Source organism: Perognathus longimembris, chromosome 13 (assembly GCF_023159225.1).
Source record: "Perognathus longimembris pacificus isolate PPM17 chromosome 13, ASM2315922v1, whole genome shotgun sequence".
Classification (NCBI taxonomy): domain Eukaryota; kingdom Metazoa; phylum Chordata; class Mammalia; order Rodentia; family Heteromyidae; genus Perognathus; species Perognathus longimembris.
Genome location: NC_063173.1, coordinates 8,538,641 through 8,565,350, shown reverse-complemented (window position 1 = coordinate 8,565,350; position 26,710 = coordinate 8,538,641). Strand labels below are relative to the sequence as shown.

General features: G+C 41.1%; 1 protein-coding gene across 2 annotated transcripts in view; it reads right to left on the bottom strand.

Moving 5' to 3' along the window:
- The window catches only part of Hikeshi (heat shock protein nuclear import factor hikeshi), a 31,742-nt gene extending 5,640 nt beyond the window's left edge, over positions 1-26,102 (bottom strand). Inside the window, exons 1-4 of one of the 2 annotated variants that reach the window (XM_048360578.1) lie at positions 25,864-26,102; positions 21,613-21,850; positions 5,573-5,724; positions 1,762-1,880 (exon numbers count right to left, since the gene is read on the bottom strand). In XM_048360578.1, the coding sequence (XP_048216535.1) occupies positions 1,762-1,880; positions 5,573-5,724; positions 21,613-21,850; positions 25,864-25,893 (539 nt within the window). In that variant the 5' untranslated portion in view covers positions 25,894-26,102. The remainder of the gene's footprint in view (positions 1-1,761; positions 1,881-5,572; positions 5,725-21,612; positions 21,851-25,863) is intronic. The other variant, XM_048360579.1, reaches the window with a different exon arrangement.
- Between the last annotated feature and the right edge of the window lie 608 nt (positions 26,103-26,710).

The window sequence follows — 26,710 nt, the reverse complement described above, 5'->3', positions numbered from 1 at the left end:
CGGGGCCCCGCCCTCCTGTGCACTGTGAGTCCCCTACAACAGGCACTTAAGTGGGGTCTGCCTCCCAGAGCGAGCCCTGGGTTGTTGGGTTGTGCTTGCGCCCTCCCGCGAGTCCGTTGGGGGGGGGAAGCAGTATGTGTGGGGCCCAGTGGGATCGACTGTCCGGGTGTGGCTTGGCACCCTCAGACCTCGCCTCCGCTTCGAGGAGGGGGAACGAGATCAGGCTCAGGTGACCCTGCTGGGCTGGTATTGCCCACCAGCGCCTGTGATTTTAGTTGTAAGAGTCCGCAAGGTCTAGGCGCCTCGGGTGGGGCTTGCCCTGCCGGCCGTCCCTGGCCCCTGTTGGGAAGGGGACGGGGCCGGTTCTGCCAGTTCAGGAACCTTTGGGGGCTTGGGGCTGTTCCGCCCTTCCCCTGCTAGACTGGCTTCCCAGTGCCTGCTGGGAGCTTCCCGCCTGATTTGGGGAATCTTTGTTCCCACGGGAGTGGGGAGGGGGAGGGAGGGAGATATATCGTCTTTGTCGGGCTTGGGTCTCCCGTTGGGGGAAGGGATTATGGGGGACTCACTTTTGCTGCTTTGTGTGTGTGTCCCGCACCGCCGTTGGCCCTTCAGGGGTTGGCGAAGTGTCGTGGTGGCTCCCCCGTTCCCTCTTTCTGCCGCGCTGGGTTCCCTTGTCCGAATCCGGTGTGGACCCGAACTTCTCGTCGCTGCTGGGTGTGTCTTGGTCCGCACCCTGCTTTGTGTCCGTGGGGTCTCCCGCTATATGGATTCTGCGCTCCTGGCAACCTGTCTGCCGATCGCCGGGTTTCCCTTTCCCAGCCTGACCCTGTTTGGGCCAGGGCCGGCTGGTGGGGGGAGGGTGCCCCGATTAATCTCCGGCTCCGTGTAGGTTTTCGGTTCTTCTTTTTTGCTCCTTTTTGTTTTCCTGCGTTTCTCCACTGCTTCTGGATGCTGGTTTTGCTGGGTTCTTGGTGGAGTGTTGGGTGTTGGAGTTCCCAGCTCGCTATTCAGTTGGTGCGAGTCGGGGTGCCTCCCTATTGTCTCGGCGCCATCTTTCTCCCCACATGGGAGAACAGTTTTGATTACATTTTATCAGAAGGTACAAATCATAAATTTTAGTAACTTTATTTTTGGTAAATCTGAGTGCTACAAAGGAGAGAAGACAAAAATAAAACTCTCATTTCGTACATGAGTAGATGAGAGTAATTGGCTCAAATTCACGTAAGTATATCATGACAGAACTCAAACCTACTTCACTCCAGTGCTGTATCAGGGTACCACTTCCCCCAAAAAACCTTCTGAAAGACCCCCCCATCACTGGGGTCCTCAAAGGGAAAAGAAATGCCTCCAAAAACAAAAACAAGGCAAAGACTTCAATCAGACTTTCAAGTTCACAGTATAGTATAAAACACTGTGATCCATAGGTGTTAAAAAAAAAAAAAACAAGGAAAAAGAGTTTTGGCTGATATTTCAAGACTCACATACAGTACTGCTAATTCTAATTCAAAATATACAAGGTTGTACAATCTTTAATGCTTTCTAAAACAGGGGCAATTATATTTTCTTATTGTTTTTACAAATTCACATGGCCATTAATGAACTGAAGAGTTAGGGTGCAGATCATTCATGATTGGAACTGTTCAGCACACATACCTTTGCCATGTAAAATGTTAACATATATTGATGTCCATAATTAAATAGGTTTAAGTGTCACAGGCAAAATATATAGTTTCTATACTTGCAATAGAAAGTGCCTCCTACCATTTGAGAAGCACATTTGCTGGAATGAACATCTCAGATGGATTTGGTGTCATCTGGGCCTGTGACACGGCAAATGATGAAGCAAAGTTGTAGAAGTTGTCTAACATCTTCTGTGTGAACTGAAAAGTTTATAATTCATAGGTTAGCGGGTTATACTAAATTCTCAGTCCCTATGTCAAATCAATTATAAGAACTGTTACATTCTCAGTTAAATGCTAAAAGCTAAAAGTGGTCATAAAATGACATTTTGGGGGGGAAGAAAGAAAACTTTTTCTTTCAACTCCAAAGCTGTATGGACTTCTACTAGCACAGCTCTTCCTAACCAACCTACTTCCTCACAGAAAATACTATTTCTTAAAAAACAAAGGCTTAAATACTAGTATAAGTGCTACTGATGACCATTAATTACTATAGGAAAAGTAAAAGTGCTATTCTATTACCTCTGTTACTTGTCTCTCTCACTGACCCTACTATGGCCAATCTTTTATTAAGATCCGCCAAGTGTTCTTAGTAAACGCCAGAAACACACTCCCTCATTTTCCTCCAGAATTAAATAGGTTTCAGCAATATACCAAGAAGCAAGCGAACAACTAAAAGTAGAACTGCTTTCGACTCACTGAAAAATAATCTTCCTAGCATCACTTTCTCAAAACTATATCCAAGGCCTGAAGGCTTTTCTACCCTACAGGGACTTTCTTATCAGGGTTTTAAAAACATTCTAAAAGATCCTACCACCATGAAGGTACTTAATTAACTCAGGGCTCAGTATATATAAAACAGAAAAATAAAAAAAATAGTAATGGCTCAGTAGTAGACCACATGCAGAATGGTATTAATTCAAACCACAGCACAGAAAGAAAAAAAAAATAGTAGCAAATGACAAATTTTAAGCCAAGTTTCAAGTAGAAAGAAATTTTAGCCTATACTCTGCTATTTATACACATTTAGCCTATCTTCACACACATTTATATGTACACACACACACACACACACACACACAAAGATTCTACTATGAAGGTACTTGAATTAAAACTTAGAGCTTAGTAAAGGTCCAAAAGATTATTAATCAACAGCAGCCCTCCACACCAGTTAAAAAAAAAAAAACCTGAAAAACATTCAAGTCAGTGCTTCGGGATTTCAGCTGAGCAAGGAGAACTGCAAGTTCAAGCTTAACATGAGCTAGAGAACAAAACCTTACCTTACACACAATAAAAAGGGAGTGTGGGGGGATGTTAAAGTGTGATATATATGTGTGTGTGTATATATATATATATATATATAGAGAGAGAGAGAGAGAGACAATGGAGTGTCATTCACCAATAAAGAAGAATGAAATTATGTCATCTGCTAGAAAATGGAGAGAACTAGAGATCATGCCAAAATGAAAAAAAGCTAGACACAGAAAGACAAACAGGCACCAGTGGCTCACGCCTGTAATTGTAACTACTCAGGAGGCTGAGATATGAGGATCAGTTTTAAGCCAGCCCAGGCAGAAAAGTCCATGAGACTCTTATCTCCAATTAACTACCAGAAAACCACAACTGGTGCTGTGACTCAAAGTGGTAGAGTGCTAGCTTTGAGCAAAAAAAACAAAAAAAAACCTCAGGGAGAGTGTCCAGGGCAAAAGTTTAAGCCCCAGGACCAAAAGAAAAAAAAGACAAAAAGCACATTTTCTGTAATATAGGTGTGAAACACATACACACACACACAACACGCATATGAAAGTAGAAGAGGAAACCATTTTTGAAAGAGAAAGGGAAAAGGAGGGGAAAGAGGAACCGGAGAGGATAAACAGTATTTATGTGTATATCATAAGCATATATGAAAATGTGACAATAAAAACAAGTATATTGCATAATTAATGCAAACACCAGAAAGAAAACTAAATAAAAGAATATCTTCACATATCCTACCCTTTTCGCCACAAATCATAAGGAAACAACTACAAAATTTACCTATATAAAAATGTCTAAACCATGTTTGGTTACAAACTCAAGCCTGCAATCCCAACTACTTAGATTAGGAGGACTATGGTTCATGGCCAGCCTGGGAAGTAAAATGAAGAAAGATATGCAGGTAGGCAGGCATCAATGGGACTAAATTGTTAATGCTTTTTTCCTGTTTTAAATCAGTTTCAAGTAGAAAGAAATTGTAGCTTTCTGGTATAAATGGAATCTATATGAGCAGATGTTACTTTATTTCCTTGACCTGTTCGTATCTAGTCATGCTTAAAACATGCCTCTGGCACAGAGCAGGAATACAATAAACATCTGCAGAATATGGAAGTTATTTTCTATACTTTTTGTGTATTTCAAACATCTCATAATAAGCTGTTTAATAAACATATGCATTGTTTGTAAAATAGCTCAAAAATGTAGCAATAGACTTCCTTTTCTGTAAGGGTAACACCAGTTTGGGGTGTATTGCCCTAATACTTTTCTAGTGCCATCTATAGGAGATAATATAAAGTTTGTGTTATAGCTTGCATATTTTAGGATGAGTTTATTTTTTAATTACTTGGAAAAAATTATTACTATTATTTTGCTGCTGGAGATTGAACCCAAACTATGTGTGTGCCTAGCCGGTACCTGAATGGCATGGGTTGAGAGGGAGATCTAAACTCTGTAATTCTAATTTCAGTCCATTCTCAAAACAGCATGTAACAGCCCATGGTGCTGCCTGACAAACTCCTAACCTTCACCTAGCCCATTCTCCATCATCCTCCCTAAAAGGACTTACTTTAACAGCCCTTCCACTGAAATTTCCAATAGCTTTTCTCCCTCAGTTAAAGTTGAAAGAGAAGGAGAGAGAAGTTCTCACCCCCACATCCAACAATCTCCTAATATCCATTCATTCTACTAGCTAAGGTGAATGCTGCTTACACGTGCACGTCTTCTATCAAGAACACTACTTTCTGCCGAGTGGTGGTAGCTTATGCCTGTACTCAGGAGACTAGAAATGGAACTGTGGCTCAAGTGGTAGATGGCCAGCCTTGAGCCAAAAAGTCTGAGTGCCCAGACCCTGCGTTCAAGCCTGAGTACTGCTTCAGTCAGTCATCAGCAGCTTACTTCCAGTAATCCTGCCTACTTAGGAGGCTAGGAACCGGAGGATTATGGTTCAAAGCCAGCCAAGGCAAAGCCGAAGAAACACCTCCATGTCTAAAATAACCAGAAAAAAGGCTGGCTGGAGAGAGGTATGGTTCAAATAGTAGAAAGCCAGTGGAACAAGAAAGCCAAGCAAGCTTGAGGCCCTGATTTCAAGCAAAAAGGGAATACTGCTGCATCAAGTCCTGGAAATAGAGTGGTAGAACATCTGCCTAAGATGAGCAAAGAAACACATTATATCCCCAGCACCACAAAGAAAATCAAAAGACAATGCATCAGCAATGCTCCAGTCTTTCCTACATCAAGGAACATTTCCATCTTGACATTATACTCAGTGAAATAATCCAGATACAGAAAGACAAATGTTGTATGATGATACCACTTATTTGGGGAACCAAAAGCATTGAACTTGTAGAAGTAGAGGCTAGAATGTGGCTGTGAAGGGTTAGGGAGTAAAGAGGAAGAAACTGGGGAGATGTAAGTATGTTATATGATAATATATTTAAAATCTGTTAAGTCACTAGACCATAATCTTGTTCTAAAAAAAAAAGTAAACATGCTAGCTAGCTTGATTTAATCATTTCACAATGCAAATACGTATCAAAACTTCATCTTGTATAGTTACATATAGTGTATACAACTTTAATATAATAAATAACTATAATAAAGTGGAAAGAAAAAAAGGAATGCAATATGTATTGCATTACCTGAGTGAACGAGTCAACTGAAGATACTGCGGCATTGCCTACGGGTGTCTGCTGAGCCAGACTGTCCAATAATTCCACTGAAATTCCAATCTGAGCAACAGATGGAGTTCGAACAATATTCATGGCTCCAAAAGGGTGTTGGCTTCCTTCTCCTGAAAGAAATATATGCCATGTATTTCAAATTTAGCCTGTATTCATACAAATTTCTCTGTAACTATGTGAACCTATCCACACTAAAAACTAGCAAATTTGTCTCTATTCAGATAAATGCAAAAGGTTAGTTTTTAAAAACAAATTAACAAAGAGTTAAATGTTTTCTACCTAGTTAGGGTGCTAGTGGCTCAAGCCTGTAATTCTAGCTACCCAGGAGGCTGAGATCTGAGGATGGCAGTTCAAAGCCAGCCTGAGCAGGAAAGTCTGTGATAGTCTTATAGAGCTGTGACTCAAGTGACAGAGCACCAGCCTTGAGTGATAAACCTAAGGAACAATGTTTAGGCCCTGAGTTCAAACTGTATCATCAAAAACAAAAAATCCTACCTGTTGTTTGTCTAAAAAGTAACTACAAACTACTGTAGTTAGAAGAAATAACAGAAAAAGATATAGGTAAAAATAAATTAAGTAGAATACCCTCAATGCTAACTCTGGAAGAGGTATACTTTTTAAAGACTTTTTAGAATATTAACAATCCCTGACTATTCCTTTACAAAAAGATCTTCAAATTGCCCTTTCTACCAATATTGCTTATTTCATTAACTACTGTGGATATTCACATTCAATAATTTGTGTGCTATGTATTCTGTGATAAAAAGAAAATAAGTATCTTACTGTATCAAGTATATACCTTAGCTACAACCTCTAGGACCAATAAAACCTCTCCAGTGATTCTGAATTATTATCTTTAGTCCCCTCATTTCAGCCTGAAGGAATTTCCCATGTGTCACAGGGTAGGTCTGCCAACAACTACTCAGTTTTTATTTATGTGGGAAGTTCTCCATTTCTTAAACATAGTTTTTTTTTAAAAAATATTTTTTATTATTAATTTGAACATAAATTTTTTTACAAGGTGCTGTGCAAAGAGGGTGCAGTTACATAGTAGGGCAGTGTGTACATTTCTTGTGATATCTTACAACCTGTTTTTCCATCCCTTGTCTAGGTCAGGTAGACCCATATGCAATATACAATGTATCAAGCACATATACAGTGTTCACAGACTTGGTCTCTACTGTCTCTCCGTCTCCCTTTGTTAACAGTCATATATCAGGGAGATCATGCCCCTTTGTTTTCTGTGTTCTAGGCTTGTCTCACTCAACATTATTTGTTCGAGTTCTGACCATTTCCCTGCGAATAACAATATTTCACCATTCCTAATCGCTATGTAGTATTCCATTGTGTATAAGTACCATATTTTTTGGATCCATTCGTCTGTGGAGGGGCATCTGGGTTGTTTCCAAATTTTGGCTATTGTGAATTGTGCCGCGATAAACATGGAAGTACAAATGTCCTTTTGATATCTTGGGTTTTGCTGTTTAGGATAGATGCCTAGGAGTGGTATGGCTGGGTCATAGGGTAGGTCTATATTGAGCTTTTTGAGAAACCTCCATACTTAAACATAGTTTTGATATACAAGTCTCGCTTCACAAATTTTAGTCTGACATAATTCTATGTCATGTGATTGCCTCCTAGACTTCTAAGTCTCGACTGTGAAATCAGCTATAACGATCCTATATGTGGTATTTTTAAAAGTCTCTTTTTACCCTTTATCAGTTCAATTATATATGAGATTAAACTGAAACATACATTAGCCTAAGTCCTCAATGTTATTCAAAGAGTAAATGTAGTAGCAAAGTTCTGAAGATTGTTTCTCAAAACAGCCTTCCTCCTTGTAAGTCAACAATCTAATGAAGCATAACTCAGAGAAATAAATCCTAGTAAGCTAGTTCTTTAATATCAATATACAAGAAAAAGCAGTCATAATTTGCTTTATGTATCCAATAGAACTTTTTATAAAGAATGTTCACGAGGGAGACTGAAGTACATGTAACTCAATGTTGGAGGGGTCTCCAGCACCTCTCTTCTCAAAAAAAAAAAAAAAAGTTCAGAAAAAACTTAACTAGAATTCTATTAAGTATACTCTCTAGGGGCTGGGAATATGGCCTAGTGGTAAAAGTGCTTGCCTCGTATACATGAAGCCCTGGGTTCGATTCCTCAGCACCACATATATAGAAAAAAGCCGGAAGTGGAGCTGTGGCTCAAGTGGCAGAGTGCTAGCCTTGAGCAAAAGGAAGCCAGGGACAGTGCTCAGGCCCTGAGTCCACACCCCAGGACTGGCAACAAAAACAAAACAACAACAAAAAAAGTATACTCTCTATTTCCCTTATCTTCAAGTTATATCTGAAATGGGCTATGTCCTCTGAATACAACACTTCATCAACCATCAGAGAATGAATATAAAGTACATCTAACTCATAGGTCTTACATAAGTCAGATCTTCATTAGGTTCTTTTTTCTGGCATATGCATTGTAAGGATAGCTCCTTATCGAATCTATAATTTTTAAAAGTCTCAATTGTACATCTTCAAACATTATTTTAGAATAACTAATCCAGTTATTTTTTCAATTTCTATATTTATTGCCTTTTACCTTGGTATATATAGCTACTTTCAGGATCTATCCACTTACAAATCATATCTACTCAAATTTGGAGCACAAATATAAGAGATTAACAAAATACTAGCACTTGTCTTATCTTTTCACCATACTGTCTATGATGTGGTTACAAAACACCATTTTTCCTTTTGACTTTTAGAAATATACTGTTTAATCATCAATTATTTACTTGAGAGAACTCAGATAAGAAGATTGTCATCTAAAGATTCATGATCTTATGGGTAGTGGTATGGAAGAGTGCTTGCCTGGCAAGAATGAGGCTATGAGTTCAAACACCACTACCTGCAAAAATTTTTTAAAAACTGTAACCTGAGATTTGTTTTTTTTTTTTTTTTTTTTTTTTTTGGCCAGTCCTGGGGCTTGGACTCAGGGCCTGAGCACTGTCCCTGGCTTCTTCCTGCTCAAGGCTAGCACTCTGCCACTTGAGCCACAGCGCCACTTCTGGCCATTTTCTGTGTATGTGGTGCTGGGGAATCGAACCTAGGGCCTCATGTATACGAGGCAAGCACTCTAGCCACTAGGCCATATCCCCAGCCCCCTGAGATTTGTTTTTATGAGCAAGCAACTTTGCCACTGTTAGTATAGAATGTATCTACAACACTGCATTCATTTTCTGATGTGTCCAACTACAAACTTCTTCCAGTTTGTTTCTCTTAGCCATTATGAATAAAATGAGCAAGTAGGAACTTAAAAACCATAAAGATGTTTGTAGTCTCCTTTTATTATGTGTTAGAAGATGGAAAAATCCCTTGAGCAATATGAAACTTATAGGATAGTGCATGACAAACGAAGGTCCACAGGCCAAATGAGGCCCACAACCAATTTTTGTATAACCTGGAAGCTAATTTTTTTTAATTTTATATTTAAAACAAATTTAAGAGTTGTATGTCCTGGAGATTATTTGTGGTCTCCACAGCCTAAAGTATTTACTACCTCGCCCTTTACAATGGCCAACTTCTTCTCAGAGCAATTCTATCACTCTTCTATTTTTATTTCTCCAGGCATTTCTTTTTTAGCAATAGTTGACAATAACTGATGAAATAATTTCCTGGTTGGAATTAAAAACGTTTCAAGATACAAGAAAAATAAGATCACTAGTCTCCCCAAAACAATTTTACTGAAGATTTATAAAGTGATCCAGTGGGCTCATATTAGTAATTCCAAGACAAAATCATTTTTTTTTTTCAGAATATACAAAGAACTTAAAAAAAATTAAACCCTCTGGCTGACAATGTGGCTTAGTGGTAGAGTGCTTGCTAATAAGCATGCATGAAGCCCTGTGTTTGATTCCTCAGTACCACATAAACAGAAATAGCTGGAAGTGGCGCTGTGGCTCAAGTGGCAGGGTGCTAGCTTTGAGCAAAAAGAAGCCAGGGACAGTGCTCAGGCCCCAAGCCCCATGACTGGCGAAGGAAGGAAGGACGGAAGGAAGGACGGAAGGAAGGACGGACGGAAGGAAGGAAGGAAGGAAGGAAGGAAGGAAGGAAGGAAGGAAGGAAGGAAGGAAGGAAAAGACTTGGAAAATTATGCTAAGTCAAGTAAGTCAGGCCCAGAGACTTAAAGATCCATTTTTTCCCTTATATGTGAAAGGTAGATTTCGCTTATGAACTCTTAAGTAAATACATTGGGTGGTATGCAAGTGTATACAGATGAAATATGATAGACTCAAGGGAGAATTCAAACAGTATAAAAGTGCAGCAAAATAAAACATCAGGAAGTGGGTACTCAAAGGGTTCGGGTTGTAGTCAAGGAAAAAGGGGTAGACAAATGAAGAGGGGGAAAATGCAGGTAAGAATCCAAAGTATATCCTGCAAAATTAAGAAGAATAAGGGAAGGGTAAAGGGAAGGAACGGATGAGGATGTTCAAAGGGGTGAACTTTCATAAATTACTTTGTTTAATGGCAATTCTTTGGGGCTGGGAATATGGCCTAGTGGTAAAGTGCTCGCCTCGTATACATGAAGCCTTGGGTTCGATTCCTCAACACTGCATATATGGGAAAAAAAAGCCGGGAGCGGCACTGTGGCTCAAGAGGTAGAGTGCTAGCCTTGAGCGGGAAGAAGCCAGGGACAGTGCTCAGGCCCTGAGTCCACGCCCCAGGACTGGCCAAAAAAAAAAATTTTTTTTTTAATTTAAAAAAATTTTTAAAATGGCAATTCCTTTACACAACCTCTTAAAGATAACTTAAAAAAGCAAAAACAAAATAAAAATAATTTTTTAAAACCAAGTATACAAGAAATGTCTTTTTTCTTTGGAAGACCTCCACAAAAGAAACTTTGTCATGGATTATCAGTAGCTGTGATATTTAAAATGCTCAAAAAAAGAAACCAAGAAAGTAAAAACACACTAAGACACTGTAAATGTACACAGTAACAGAGGGTGACTAAAAGTAGCTAAGAAGAAAAAAATACTATGCAAAGTAATTCACTATACAGTAGCATTTGGATAGGATGACATGCTATTAAGTATACAGTAAAATACCTTATTTATGCCTGTTTAACAGCAATCTTAGTACTGGATATGAAAATTTAGAAATCTGTATTTCCAAACCTTCTTTGTTTCATTTCTGATAGCTTTAACAAGCCTGAAATTACATTTTTCACTAATGTATATTCTAAGAGTATATTATATGACTCAAAATTTTGTCTTGAGCTAGGTTTGTTTTTTCTAGTGGTAATATATCGGACACGGTAATATATCTGATTTGGATATTTGAAATGTACTTATAAGAAGTAACTAAAGAGCCAGATTCTAGTGGCTCAGACCTGTCACCCTCATTATGGAGGAGGCTAAGATCTGAGGATCAAGATTTGAAGCCAGCCAGGCAGCATAATCAGAGATATACTATCTCCAACTAACCAGTGAGAAGGCTGTGGTGGAGATGTGGTTCAAGTGATAGAGCACTAGTTGTGACTGTAAGTTGAGAGTTCTAGGTCCTGAGTTGAAGCCCTGACACCAGCATGTAGCTGGGCATGGTGGCTCACACATGTAATTCGAGGCAGAAAATGAGAGGAAAGTCTGTTGATGCCAGCCAGAAAAAACATTCAGATGCTTATCTCAATCAATAAAAGGCATTGCTTGTCATCTCAGGTATGTGGGAAGCATTTAATAGTGGGGCAAAAGTCAAGACCATATCTCAAAATAATGAACCTTAATGAAAGCTGTTGATCAATAGCTGGAGGGGCAGAGAAAAACAAATAGGGTTATTCTGAACAAAATACAATATATGCACATCTGAAATACCATGCTGAAACTCTTTGGGGCAATTAATACACACTAGAAAAAAAGATGAATGACGCTGGGTGCGGTGGCTCACGCCTGTAATCCTAGCTACTCAAGAGACTGAGATCTGATTCAAAGCCAGCAGCCTGGGTAGGAAAGTCCACAGGACTCTTATCTCCAATTAGACACTAGAAAAGCTGAAAGTGGAACTGTGTCTTCCAGTGGTAGTAGAGTGCTTGCCTGGAGGAAAAAAAAAAGCTGACACAGTGCCAAAGCCCTGACTGAGTTCAAGCTTCAGGACCAACTCACACACAAAAATGATGAATAGCAAAAAAAAGCAAAAAAGGATCTGTTGGAGGGGAGGGGTAAGTCCCAACAAGAGGTAGTGAGACTGAAATCAGAGCTGAATCAAGAATATAGTCAACATAATTTATTTTCATGCCATAACAAAACCTCCTCTGTACAATTAATATATGCTAATAAAGAGGAAAAAGAAAACAAAGGGCTGGGGTCCTGGCTCAAGTGCTAAAGCACCTGACCAGCACAAAGTCCTACATTCAAACTCCAGTACCACTCTCCTCTGAAAAGGTTCCTACTCTCAAGGACCCACACTCCCACCTGTGCAGTAAAACACACTTAAAATGTTCTAAGCTGCTTTTATTATCAAGATGATCTCCTCTTGCTAGCACTGTCATTGTATGACTTTATAAAAACCCAGCCATTTATTGTGTACTAACTGCATGTCTGGCACTATTAGACATTCCCGGTGCTTGCAAAAAACACTTGTGTCTCAATTCTCTTTCCCTTTAAGGCTAATCATCGTGACTAGGAGTATACACAGCCAGATGTGACGATCTTAGTACTAGCAAATTCGGAGGCTAAGGCTGAAGATTACTTTAGGCCAGAAGAGTTTTAAGACCAATCTGAGCAACCTAAACAAAACTCGGTGGCAAAAACAAACAAAACAAAAAAGTACACACTCTGTAACAATTGTTATTAATGGTCAAAACAAACCTTCCAAATTTAAAAGTCAAAACTCATTCCAGGGCCAGGAATACTGCCTAGTGCCTCGTATGCCTGAAGCCCTGGGTTCAATTCCTCAGCACCACACATACAGAAAAAGCCAGAAGTGACGCCAGGGACAGTGCTCAGGCCCTGAGTTCAAGCCCCAGGACTGGCAAAAAAACAAAACAAAAATAAAACTCATTCCAGTTCATATTTAATATATGCTGTTTAATTCTATGGTATTAACACTTAACTAATTTTTATTCATTATTTAGTTCAGTGTGAAGCCATTTAAGAAACTAAGTCAAGAAATGTCAGAAAGTAAGCACCAGTTGCTCATGCCTGTCATTCTACTTAGGAGGCTAAGACCTAGAAGACTGAAGTTCAAGACCAGCTTGGACAGAAAAGTCTGAAAGGGACCATGTCCAAAATAAAAATTTTAAAGCTAGTGTGGCTCAAATGATAAGAGCACCAACCAATCAACCTGAGTGATTGCAAGGCCCTGTCAAACTTGCAGATCTAGCAAAAAAGAAAAGAGAGAGAAAAGAAAAAACTTAAGGAAAGTAAGACATTTCCTTCCATTCTGGCTCACTTCACATGAATGGTCTAATAGCTGTTCCTTGAGCTTTATTCATATTGTCTACTCCTCTAAAACTATTTTAAAACAAGAACTAGATTTTGGCAACTGAGCCAGATGAAAAGAGATACCATAAATGCTATATAGAGAGAAAGCAAAAAGCAATGACATTAAAATATGACTGAAAGCTCAAAAAAAGAGCAGAACTATAGGAATTACAAAGAAAAAATTCAAATGGTAATTTTAACATTTTCTAAAAATTCTTCTTTGATGCTAAACCTTTTTGTTGTTGTTGTAGTTTTGTTTTTGCCTGTCCTAGGGCCTTGAACTCAGGGCCTGGGCACTGTCACTGAGCCTCTTTGTGCTCAAGGACAGCACTCTCCCACTTGAGCCACAGCACCCCTTGACTTTTACTGAGTAGTTTACTGGAGACAAGGGTCTCATGAACTTTTCTGCCCAGGCTGTCTTCAAACTGTGATCCTCAGATCTCAGCCTCCTGAGTAGCTAGGATTATAAATGTGAGCCACCAGTGCCTGGCTAGTAAAGGCATTCTATTCAGGCCAGGTTTCAATGGTTCACTCTTAAAAATCCTATCTACTCAGAAGGTTGAGCTCTGAGTTTGGAGGCAGCCATGGGCAAACAACACCCCGAAATATATCTCTAAAAATCATAAACTGAGTTGTGGGGCACCAGCTGTGAACAAGCTCCGGGCCTTGACTTCTAAGATCTAGTACGAGGAGAAAAAGAAAAAGCTTTGTATTCTCACTAAATTTACTGAATTTGATGTGGCTATAAAAGAAAGCAAAAACTATTGCTCCAGAAAATACATGCTTATGTATTTAGGAATCTACAACTATTCTCAAAAGTTTCACAAGAAATACATATGTAAAAAGATCCAGAGAAAGTAACAGCAAAAATGGTAAGTGCAGGGGAAAAAAATGTAAAGAATTCCTTGTATTATTCTTGTAATTCTGTTGTAATTTAATGTTTTTCAAAGTAAAGCTGTCTTACATTTCTAATATAAAATACCAAACTATAATCTATTAGAACTGATATTTAATTTTTGTGTATGGGTGTGCGTCTTGGGGCTTGAACGCAGAACCTAGGAACTGCTCATAAGCTTTCTTGCTTAAGGCTAGCACTCTACATCATGAGCCACACCTCCACACTTGGGGTTTTTTTATGGTTGAGATAAAAGTCTCACAAACTTTCCTGCCCAAGCTGGCTTTGAAGTTCAATCCTAAAATCTCAGCCTCCTGAGTAGCCAGGATTACAGGCATGAGCTGTTTGTTGTTGTTGGGGTTTTTTGCTTGTTTTGTTTTTGGTTGTTAATAGATCAGCCTGCGTCTCACAGACTTTTCCACCCAGGCTGGCTTTGAACTGCAATCTTCCTAAATCAGCGATATTTAATTATCACCAGGTGTGAGCCACTGATGCCTGGTAGTATTTAAAAACTTGATTCCGTACTAACATTATCTCACAGTAGAGCCCTGGCCAAAATAAGTAAAAAACTCAACTATAAAGTGCCTAATTTACCATGAAGGCCTTTTGTCATGAAGTATTCTACAAGATTTCTACATACTCATTCACAGAGACAGTGCTCTTTCTTATGCCACAGGTGATTTAGGCAACAATTGCTTATTCTTTTATTAAGTACAATCACATATTAAAGTGCTATAACACAATAAAAAATATTTGTAAAGCTCTACATGTTTTTATATCTGACCTAATGTCCTTTTCCCAGACCTGCTCTTCCAATCTCGGTCTCTTCTGTTTCCCATTCTCCATATAATTCTCCACTGTAGATGTCACTCGAATTCTCCCTGACTGAGGCATTGAGCCATGTCCTCCTTGTCTGTTGAAACACTTTACAAATAGTTAACCTATAGAAAAAAGGAAGGTTTTGAGTTGAACTTCATGTGTATGGAAGCGTATGTGCATGTGGCTTACATAAACTCTTCAAATAGTATATATTCTATACAACCTTTAACAAATGCATATAAATATGCAAATACACATATACTGTTACTTAGTCTGGTTAAAAAAAAAAAAACTAAAAAAGACTTGTTTTCTCCTCCCAAATTCAAAATCATGAACCAAAACTTCTTAAGATTAGCATTACATGTCATTTCATTAGCCATTAGGTCTTAACAGATGTGTATTACTATTGGAAACCAGTATTCAGTTGACAGTTTAGCTGAATGTTGAAAAAATGTCATTTGTCTTTCTTTTCCTTTCCTTTCCTTCATCTCCTTCCTCTCTTTTTATTTTCTTTTGGCATTGCCATAGTTTGAACTCGTCTTGTACTTGCCTGGTACATACATATACACACTCACAGGTATGTAAGACACACACGCATGTGTATTTCCTTCTAGTACTAGGTTGTGTTGTTTTGTTTTTGCTGGTTCTGGATGCTCTAGCTTTCAAATGGCTTTTTCACTTATAACTAGCCCTCTATTACTTGAGCCACACCTCCACTTCTGCCTTTTTGCTGGTTATTTAGAGATAAGTCACTCAGATTGTATGCCTCAACTGGCTTTAAACATGACTGTCAGGCCTGAGTGTTGTGAGTAGCTAGGATAGGGATAATCCACTGATAAAATTGACTCACCAGTACCACGCTTTGAACTCAGGGCCTTGTGCTCTTGCTGAGTTGGCACTTTACCATGTGAGCTATGCCTACAGCTAGGCTTTTTGTAGTATTTTGGAAATCGAATCTCAAACCTTTCTACCTTTGCAGGGCTTTAACCTCAATCCTTTGGATCTCAGATCGAGTAGCTAGGATTACAGACATGAGCCCCTGGCATCCAACAAGATTCTTAAATTTTAATTCCAATAAGGCTGGATACCACTTTTGACCTCAGGTAAAATATTTTAAAAAAAGAACTTCGAAAAATGTGATGGTACAAATAAAAAAAGAAATATGCTTAGATACATGTGGGAGACAGATTTATCATTCCAATAAAAGTACATTTATTTTAATAAAGTGGGCATTATATCAGAAAACTAAGATGATGGCTAGTCACAGGAATTTATTGGAAAAAAATGTAGTCCCCTGACAGAATGTTCAGGACAACCTGAACATGAAATGCTGCTTTCAACTAAGTCAAACAAAAATGAATAAACCTCTTCGGTTTGTTATTAAAACTCTGAGAGATGTAGAAATTCCAAACTTGGGGGAAAATATACAGAATATCTAAAAGTCTGCCTTTGGCTTCCCCTTATATATCTCCTTTGCATGCCTCATGAGAACAGAATTGTTAAACTTCAATTTAACAAAAATGATGAGTATGGAGATAAAAATCTGCAGCAAATCACCCAAATGGTGGGGCTGGGAATATGGCCTAGTGGCAAAAGTGCTTGCCTCATATACATGAAGCCCGGGGTTCAATTCCCCAGCACCACATATATAGAAAATGGCCAGAAGTGGCGCTGTGGCTCAAGTGGTAGAGTGCTAGCCTTGAGCAAAAAGAAGCCAGGGACAGTGCTCAGGCTCTGAGTTCAAGGTCCAGGACTGGCAAAAAAAAATCACCCAAATGGAATTTGGGGCCTAAAATTGTTTTAATTATGTTCACAATTTCGTTACATGGATTAAGAAAAGAAAATTTACCAAATTCAGTTTCACAGTTGTCAAATACATATTTATTTCTATAAGATTAATTCATGGAACACTGAAAAGTTAACAATGCATGCTTTAATTTCTACAGAACCCACTCACTACAAAACTAATGCAAAGAAACATAGCTAAAAAACAAAAGGGAAAAACAGAAGACAAATAGACTGAAAATTCTCAATCCAAAAGAAAGTGAGGAGGGAAAGCAAGATAAAGGTTTGTAATAATAGGTTCAATCACAATTGCCTGATATTACTTCAGCTAGTCTCTCTCTCTCTCTCATCCTGTTATACTAGTTACTTTTGTTCAAAACAGTCCCATTTAGACCACTTAAAAGATTAAAAAATATAGGCTGGGGATATGGCCTAGTGGCAAGAGTGCTTGTCTCATATACATGAGGCCCTGGGTTCAATTCCCCAGCACTACATATATAGAAAATGGCCAGAAGTGGCGCTGTGGCTCAAGTGGCAGAGTGCTAGCCTTGAGCAAAAAAATAGAAGCACAGCGCTCAGGCCCTGAGTCCAAGCCCCAGGACTGGCCAAAAAAAAAAAAAAAAAAAGATTAAAAAATATAAATGTATTTTTATAATCATGTGTGTTTTACTACGAATTTTTTTTTTCTTTTTGCCAGTCTTGGGGCTCGAACTCAGGGCCTGAGCACTGCTCCTGGCTTCTTTTTGCTCAAGGCTAGCACTCTACCTCTTGAGCCACAGCGCCACTTCTTTCTTTTTCTATGTATGTGGTGCGGAGGAACTGGACCAAGGGCTTCGTGCATGTTAGGCAAGCACTCTACCACTAAGCCACATTCCCAGCCCGAGAAACTTTAAAAGGCAAGAAAAAACTTGTCTTATAAGGTAATCCATTTCCCATACTGGACTAAGTAAGTATTGTGTCTGTTACTCTCCTATTGTTAGACTGTCTTAGCTAATTCTACAATCGAAAATATCTCACTGGATGGTTACTCCTAAAATTTCTATTTTTGATTACTCAATGTTCTCGGATTAAGCGGGAACTATCTGCGAGGCTCGTTTGGTGGGGGTAGGGCCGTTGGCTGGGCCTGCAGTACACCCCTTCCGAGAGTGGGCCCGGCGCGGACACTGGGGAGGTGCTCTCCTGGGCACCACTTACTCGGCCATCCAGCACCGGGCACAGCTGGTGTGGCACCCATTTCTCTCTGACTCTTGGGCACTGCTCTGAGCAGTGTCACCCTTTACAGAAAGTAGATGGGCACATGGGACAAAAACAAAAGAAGTGGAGGAAGAGGACATGTGGGGGAAAAAGTTCTCCACCATCATGTTGCGAAGGGCAACCCGAAAGGGTTTGTCAGATGAGGACCATACATGGGCGCCAAATAGAACCTGTGCCGCCCCTACCTTGTTGTTGAGATTAGAGGCACAGAAAACGGCACACAAGACAGAAATCAGAGGGAGGCAAGGTAAAGCTGATGCTGACTCTGAAGATATGGGAGAGGAAATCAAATCAAAGGGAAAAAAAAGTCAGAAAAGCTCGGAGGCTTTGCCCGGGGTTTGGAGAGACCCCAGTGGGGAGCTCATGTGCCCGGTGAAAGGGAAAAGCTCTGAGGAGGCTGACCTAGTTCCCATGGAGGAAGCCGGTGTCAAGCGCCCACAGCTGGTCAAATCCCTCAGAGGACGACCAGAAGCATTAAGTCTCGCCGGAGCAGCCCCTCACCTCTGACCTGGGGTTTCAAGTGGGGAGGAAGGAGTTGGGTGTCTGGACACAGTAAGGTGGGTTGAGATGTCCTTTGAAGAGCCAGTGTGCTTTCTGTGCCCAGCAGCAGCCTGAGCGCTTAAAGCCACCCTACACATCTGAGGGAAGGTGTGGGGAGGACACAGAATCAGTGGAACACGGGTGGAAAAGGGCAGCAGCAGGGCCCACTGGCTGCACTGAACACGGATGAAAGTGAGCCATGCAGCTCCTAGCTGGAGATGGAAGGGAGGGAATGGGCGAGAATCAGGCAACAGATGACACTACTCATTACCTGACGGATGCAAAGCTAACCCTGCTGTATACCACCTCTAAAACAATAAAATAATTTAAGCCTCCTAGCCCAGTGTAGGCGGAAGCATTGTTTCAAGGCAACCCAACCCACATTTTGCTGAGAAAGGCAAAGGGCCTATGAAGGACAGAACTTACAGAAGTGGGTGTGTGGAAGAGCAAACACAGGACTGACCTTCAAAGAGCATCTCCACAACCCACAGCTTGCATAAGCTTAAAACTTCTGAGTATAGGGCTGGGATGTAGCTCAGTGGCAAAGCGCTTGCCTAGCAAGTGCAACGTCCTGGGTTCCATCCCCAGGGCCAAAAAAGAAAACACAAAAAAAAAAACAACTTCTGAGTATAAATCTGAACATTGGATATTCAATTAAAATAAAAGAATTATTGTTTGGTTTTACGTGTGATAACAGCATCATGGATTTTTTTTTTTTTTTTAGTACTATAGTAATGTTTGCCAATTACACACTGTGATTCAGGAATCTGCTTCCAGGAAGAAGTCAATGAGAACCTAAATTAAATAACTTGATCCATAAGCTGATCAGTTTAGAAACTGGGTGCTGAGTACAGTATTTCTTTTGGTTGAATTTTGAATAACTTGAATTGTTTATAATAAAAATTGTTAAATTATCAGTTCAATTTGAATTTCCTGTACAGATATAGTCATAATTTTGTATCAATAGTATGTATATATTCAAGACATTCTTCTTTTTTTTTTGGCCAGTCCTGGGGCTTGGATTCAGGGCCTGAGCACTGTCCCTGGCTTCTTTTTGCTCAAGGCTAGCACTCTGCCACTTGAGCCACAGTGCCACTTCTGGCTTTTTCTATATATGTGGTGCTGGGGAATCAAACCCAGGGCTTCATGTGTATGAGGCAAGCACTCTTGCTACTAGGCCATATTCCCAGCCCAAGACATTCTTTTTTTTTTTTAGTAAGACTATCAGACAGGTATATAACCCCAGTATATTAAAAAATAAAGTTCTTAGGGATGAAGGCATGGCTGAAGTGGTAGAGTATCAGCCAAGCAAGTGTGAGGCTGAGGTCAAACCCTAGTACCTCCAAAAAGATAAAATTAGACCTACTAAATTTTAAATGAACCATTCCACATTTTCACAATCTTTACCTATTCTTCCTATTCATTCTACCCTGTACCATTCTCAGCACAGGCTAGATACTATCTTAAACCATTATTATTCACAGCTAGAATACAATGTCCAATAGGTCTCGGATAAGCCTAACTAGTTGTCTACCCAAAAGCTACAATTTCCTCCAGGAAATGCTTCCCAAAACCACTTAAGAATTCATTGTTCCCTTTCTATTCTTCCTCAAAAACAATATCCATTCTTCTAGTTAGGTGTCTACACACTGTCTGATCATTTGGTAGCACTAAAGTCATTTGGTATGTGACAGGACAGTCATGGAACAGGCACAGTGCTTCTTGTTGCTGTCAGTGGCCCATCTGCCTGAATAATTCTGTATGGCTCAAGAATGATGTTAAACATCCAAATAACCCTTGGCAGAAAAAAAAGGTTTCCCATCCCTGCTTATCTCAGAGAAGAGCTTAAATCATTATCTTTAAATTCCCATAGTTGATATTCAAGGGTTCATTATAGGTAAACATTGTTTACCTGCTGCCTAAATGTAGTTTCTCCTTTAGCTCCATAAACTTCTACAAGAATATATAACAGATGCTTGGTACCATGGATATGTAATATCCAGTTGTTGAGGATAAACCACAAATGCAGAGTTCAGTAACTACATGCCTCGACATTTATACAATATGGACAGTAGATCTAAGCAGCCATAACTTGAAATGGCACAAAGTAGACTACATTATTGTCACAAAATTATCACTGTAAACATTAATACTGCTCACCAAAAACAAAACCATATTTCATGCTGTTTATCTCTAAGGACATGCTACCTTTCGACCATCTAAACTTTTTGCTTTATCACTTAAGCACATTTCTTTTTGCCTTGTTTGGGGTACCATTTGCTTCTGGGAAGGCAGGTTTTCGTCAAATTAAGGACAGAAAACACTCAGTAGATCACAAATGATTTAAACACATCTGACCATAACATAGGACGATCGAGATCTTCAAGCCAGGTGCCAGTAGCTCATGCTGGTAATGCTAACTACTCAGGAGGCTGAGATCTGAGAATCATAGTTTGAAGCCAGCTCAGGCAAGAAAGTCCGAGAGACTCTTATCTCCAATAAACTACCAAATAAACCAGAAGTGGAGCTGTGGTTCAAGTGGTAGAGGTAGCCTTGAGCAAAATGAAGCTGTAGGAGAGAGCACCTAAGCCAGGTACCTCCTCCATAAAAAAAAGATTGAGAGCTTCACCATCAAGTAAGCTACATAATGTACATGTGGGAATTTAAAGTTTCGGGGTTTGAAATTTGAGTTTTTCACTATTATTTTACTGTGTTTGATCAAAACTGTGTGCAATATATCCATGGATAAGGTGAACCTGCATATTATATCTGAGTTTTCATCTAGATTTAAGGAAAGCAGAGATTCAGTGGGAGTGAATGGCAACTGACCTTGTTGCAATCTCCCATTTCTACAAAGTACTAAAGCAATGATTATGAGCCTTCAATGTCGACAGAACAAAAACACAAACATGGGGAGGAAATTATATCTTAAGAGTTCAAGAAGAAAAATATTCTTACCCTGTTTCCTATACAAATCCACCTGGTTTACTCATTTAGATTACAGATATGCATATTATAAATTATGAGACAATTTTTCTCATTACATAGTAAAACACCCACTTACTGAGAAAAATCCAAAGAGAACGCTAAGTGCTCTCTTCTGAGACAAGGGCTCCTGCCAATGAGCCAAGGAAGCCTTTCCATCTAGACTTTTCAAATGTCTCTGCATCATTATATTCCATGTTGTGCTACTTCAAAAAAGTTTAACTATGAAATTAACATTATTCTTACCAGATTTAAGACCTGAAATTTTGAAGATGGCACTTGGTTTCCCATTCGTGACAAATCCTAGGAGTTGCCATACTGGCATTCCATTTGAATCAGGATAGGAAAAGTAGACAGATCCTCCCATTCCCTCAGGAAATGGAATTGTTCCCAACATAAAAACCACAACATGGTTGATATTTTCATAATCAGGCAAGTCAAAAACAAATTTATCCTCTGCCACTTGCTGTGCAGCTGTTTGCACCTAGAAAATAAGAAACTCGTCTTAGTTCAACCATTTGATGAGTTCCTATAGCCTTCATAGTATCACTATAAACTACATCACCCGCATGGTTGATGGTGGTCATTACATCAAGGATAATGTTAAGAACAGAGTACCATTGTGAAACTACCAAATATGCCAGAAAAGTGTTACCTTTCTTAGAAAATCTAAAAACTCATATTTAGCCTTAAAATGATTGCTTAATGAATGTAATCTTTTCAAAATGGTTACTCCTTTCAGAAGTACCATGAAAAATATTTTTAAGTCCAATTAACTACAGCTTAAGAATGTTATGATGCAGGCTGTTAAAATTATCACATTCCCAAGCTCTTATCCTTCTGTTTGAAAAAATACAGTATTCTGGGTAATTAAAATAGGTAAGAAGCTGGGCGATGATGGCTTACACCTGTAATCCTAGCTACTATTCGGGAGGTGTAGCTCTGAGGATCAAGGTTCAAAGCCAGCCTGAGCAGGAACTGTGTTCACGTGGTAGAGCGCTAGCCTGAAGCTGAAGAGTTCAGGGACAGCACCCAGGCCCAGAAAAGCCCCATAACTGATAACAGATAAATAAATATAAAATAAAATAGGTAAGCAGGCCAGGCACTGATGGCTCACATCTGTATTCCTAGGTACTTTGGAGGCTGAGAACAAGGAAATAATGGGTTGAGGCCAATGAAGGCAAGAAAAGTCTGTGAGACCCCCTTCTCAACTATCTGTGTGCAGAGGTGCACAACTGTCATCATAAGGAAAGTAGAAGGCTAAGACTGAGAGAATGGAGGTGCTAGGCCAGCTTGGAGAGATGGAGAAAAGCTGGAAGAGATGGCATATGCTGGATTACCATCAAACAACAGGGGGCCTAAAATCAACCAACTTTGTTACAGTAGGAAGCAAAATTCTATGCCAAAAATAACCACTGAAAAACAAGAATGGAGGGGTAGCTCAGCAGTATGGTATAAGCTTAGCAAATGTGATACTCTGAATTCAAAATCCCTCTTATCAGTAAAGAAATAAAAAGGATAAGCAATTCAGAAGTAATTAGTTTGAAATTACTTGAAGTGGACAAATCTGGCTACTCAAGTTATCTATAACCCAAAACAATACAATGAATGACCTCTGCAATCTCTTGTGGATGACACAGCCAAACCATCTGAGTTGAAAAGGTTACGCTGTGCCTTCTGGTTTCAGTCCACATGCCTTAAATGAGTGTCTTTTCCAGTCTATTTAATGCCACATTTTACATTTTGTACTTCTTTGTGGATTTCCAACTTAAAACAGCCCACCTTTATAAAGTGTTAGCTAGAGTTTCAAACTTAAAAACGTAAAATGTTTTCTAGAGAAAATGCAGGTATTAAAGTAAGTTTTGCTCAGGCACGAGTTATAAAGAAGTTGAGACAGAAGTTCAATATTGCTTAATCAACAATACATATTAAATATAGCTTTAAACAGAAAAGCTTAAAGTTATGATGTTCAAATGCTATTCAGAAGGCTGAAATCTGAAGATCACAGTTTGAAGCCAGCCCAGGCAGGAAAGTCTAGGAGACACTCCAATTAATTATCAAAAAAGCAGGAAATGGTGCGCTGGCTCAAAATGGTAGAGCACTAGCCTTGAGGAAAAACAAGCTCAGGAACAACAAGCACTCAGGCCCTGAGTTCCAGCCCAAGACTGGCACAAGAAGAGGAGAGAAAGAGGAGAGAAAGAGAGGGGAGGGGCGAGGGAGAGAGACAGAAAGGAAGGAAGGGAGGGAGGGAGGCAGCCTGCCTGCCTGCCTTAGGGCTTTTGGCTCTTCATTTTGATTTATGTATTCTAAATACTACAGAACTTAGGTACCAAATACCACCCCCAACTTCTCCCAAAGTTTTTTTCTTGGAGAAGGCACTAGCCATTATAGAAATGAAATTTGGTGTTGGTGGCTGGTGATGTTGCTCAGCTGGTAGAGCACTTGCCTACCACACAGGGGATCTGAACTCAGGGTTCAATCCACACACGAGAGGGCAGGGAGAGAGGAGAAATGAGAGAGGAAAGGAGGAGAAGGGGGAACTAATCAGCGTCAGGTAAATAGACACACACATATATTCCATATAAGCTTTTTTCTTTAAAAACACAGATTTTTAATGTCATCTATTAATGAAATTCATCTAAGTCCCATGCCAGGTCCAAATTGGTCCCTCATTTTCCCTATCCACAACAGGAACAACCCAAAATCTCACTAGGGTTACCAACTATCCTCTTCTCTACAAGGGCTTTCCACCATTCAAAAACAAACTGAGCTAGTAGTACTTGCATAGGATATGTTATCTAAAGCTAATTTTTAAAAATCAACAAAAGAGGCTGGGAATATGGCCAAGTGGTAGAGTGCTTGCCTCGTATACATGAAGCACTGGGTTCGATTCCTAAGTACCACATATATAGAAAAAGCCAGAAGTGGCACTGTGGCTCAAGTGGTAGAGTGCTAGCCTTGAGCAAAAGGAAGCCAGGGATGGTGCTCAGGCCCTGAGTCCAAGCCCAAATCAACAAAAGGCTTTATTTAATATTTAACAAAGCCAGAACAAAAAAGAAAGGAGTGAAAGGGGTCGAGTTTAAAAATGTATCTCTGGGATGTTTGTTTCTAAGAAAGCAAAATCTCCTTCCACCCCCCACAATTACTGGTGCAGATCTCACTTACAAAATCTGTCAAGACACTTAACCTCTTTGACCAATAAGAAACATTTGAGGCTGGGTGTTAGAGTGCTTGCCTATCATGCATGAAGTCCTGGGTAGATTCTTAAGTAGCACATAACAGAAAAGGCCAGAAATGGCACTGTGGTTCAAGTGGTAGAGTGCTAGCTTGAGCAAAGGAAGCTCAGGTACAGTGCCCAGGCCCTGAGTTCAAGCCCCAAGTCTGGAGGGGGCGGGGAAGGGGGGAGGAGAGAGAGGGAGAAAGAGAGAGACAGAGAGAGAGATTTGATTCACACCTAAATTTTGGGCATTACAAGTAGACAACTTCTGATTAAGCTAAGCACGGTTGTTATTAAGGGCCTTCCAAAGAAACAACACTGCCCAAGTAACAGCACTCAAAGTTAGCTGCAAAGTCCTAGGTTTACTTCTACCTTAGGTTACGAGTTTGGCGGAGTACTGACACTGAATCTAAGCTCAAGCTTAAATCCTTCAACTTGAGGCTCTCAAGTCACTTGGCTTAAATGCAAGGGGCGCCTCACAAAAGGCAAACCAAGAAGACTCCAGGGTGCGTGGCGATCCGCCCTACGGGGAGACTGCTATTCAAATACGAAAAGGACACCCGGCACCCCGCGCCCACCTCACACACTCAAGAGTGCGCCCCACTCCCACCTCATACACCCAAGAGGGCACCCCACTCCCACCTCATACACCCAAGAGGGCACCCCGCGCCCACCTCACACACCCAAGCGTGCACCCCACTCCCACCTCACACACCCAAGAGGGCACCCCACTCCTACCTCACACACCCGAGTGCCCCCCACTCCTACCTCACACACCCAAGAGTGCACCCCACTCCCACCGCACACACCCAAGAGTGCGCCCCACTCCCACCTCACACACCCAAGAGTGCGCCCCACTCCCACCTCACACACCCAAGAGTGCGCCCCACTCCCACCTCACACACCCAAGCGTGCACCCCGCGCCCACCTCACACACCCAAGCGTGCACCCCACTCCTACCTCACACACCCAAGAGAGCACCCCACTCCTACCTCACAGCCTGCACCCCACTCCCACCGCACACACCCAAGAGGGCACCCCACTCCCACCTCACACACCCAAGCGTGCACCCCACTCCCACCTCACACACCCAAGGGGGCACCCCACTCCCACCTCACACACCCAAGCGTGCGCCCCACTCCCACCTCACACGCCGGTGTACACAAGAGACCACGCGCGAGTCCGCCGCCCGGCCCTCGCACCGGCGCCCTCCCCCACTGCCCCCCCCCGGCTCCCCAAGCCCTCCCCGCCTCTCCCGAGGCCGTCCCGCCCATGCTCACCAGCCTCCCCGCCACCAGGCAGCCAAACATGGCGGCAGCGGCGGCGGCCCCGCTCAGCCCGCGGAGCCCAGCAACAGGAAACCCGGGATCCAGGGGCTACAGTCCTAATGGAGCGCAGGAGCCTTCTAGAACCTGCCAGAGGAAGCCGGCCCCACCGCTACATCGCGACCAGGCCCAGAAGCACGGACCGCCTTCGGTCTCCACGACCTCTGACCCTTCCCCCTTAACCAGCACGCCCCTGAGACACGAGCACTTCCGGGGCCTTACCCCTGCTTGCTTCTACCTTCTAAGGGGGAAAAATAGCGAGCCGGGGCCAGGAGACTACAAGTCCCAGAGTGCACGGCGGTCACTTCCGGTGAGGCCCAGCCCGCCAGTCTGAACGCTGTGATTGGCTCACGCACCCTTTCTCCCCACCCCCACCCCCTGCCTTATTAAGGGCTGGGGCTGGTGTGTGGCCAGGTGGCTTAGGATGTGACCTCAGGGAAGGGAGGAGGAACTGCCTCCAGGTATGCCGGTTACCCAGGTAACTGGATGGAGACTTAACCTGGGGGAGGGGGGCGGTTCTGCTTGGAGCCCTCCGGGGGCCGACCTTAGAGTTCGGAAGTTGATTTTCGGTCTGATCAGCTCCCAGTCTTTACCCAATACATACTGGGTTTGAATTTCAAGTCCTAACCCAATGAATGGGTACCTTTAGCGATGTCTCACGTGTACTAATTTCTAGCAAGTTGTTTGGGACTTGTTTACAATGCTATTTTAGCTCTTTCCATTTTGCTTACTCTTTTCCAGTAATTTACTGTACAACTGTGGGCAAGTTATATGACTATTTGCTGCTGCAGTGGCCCCCTGT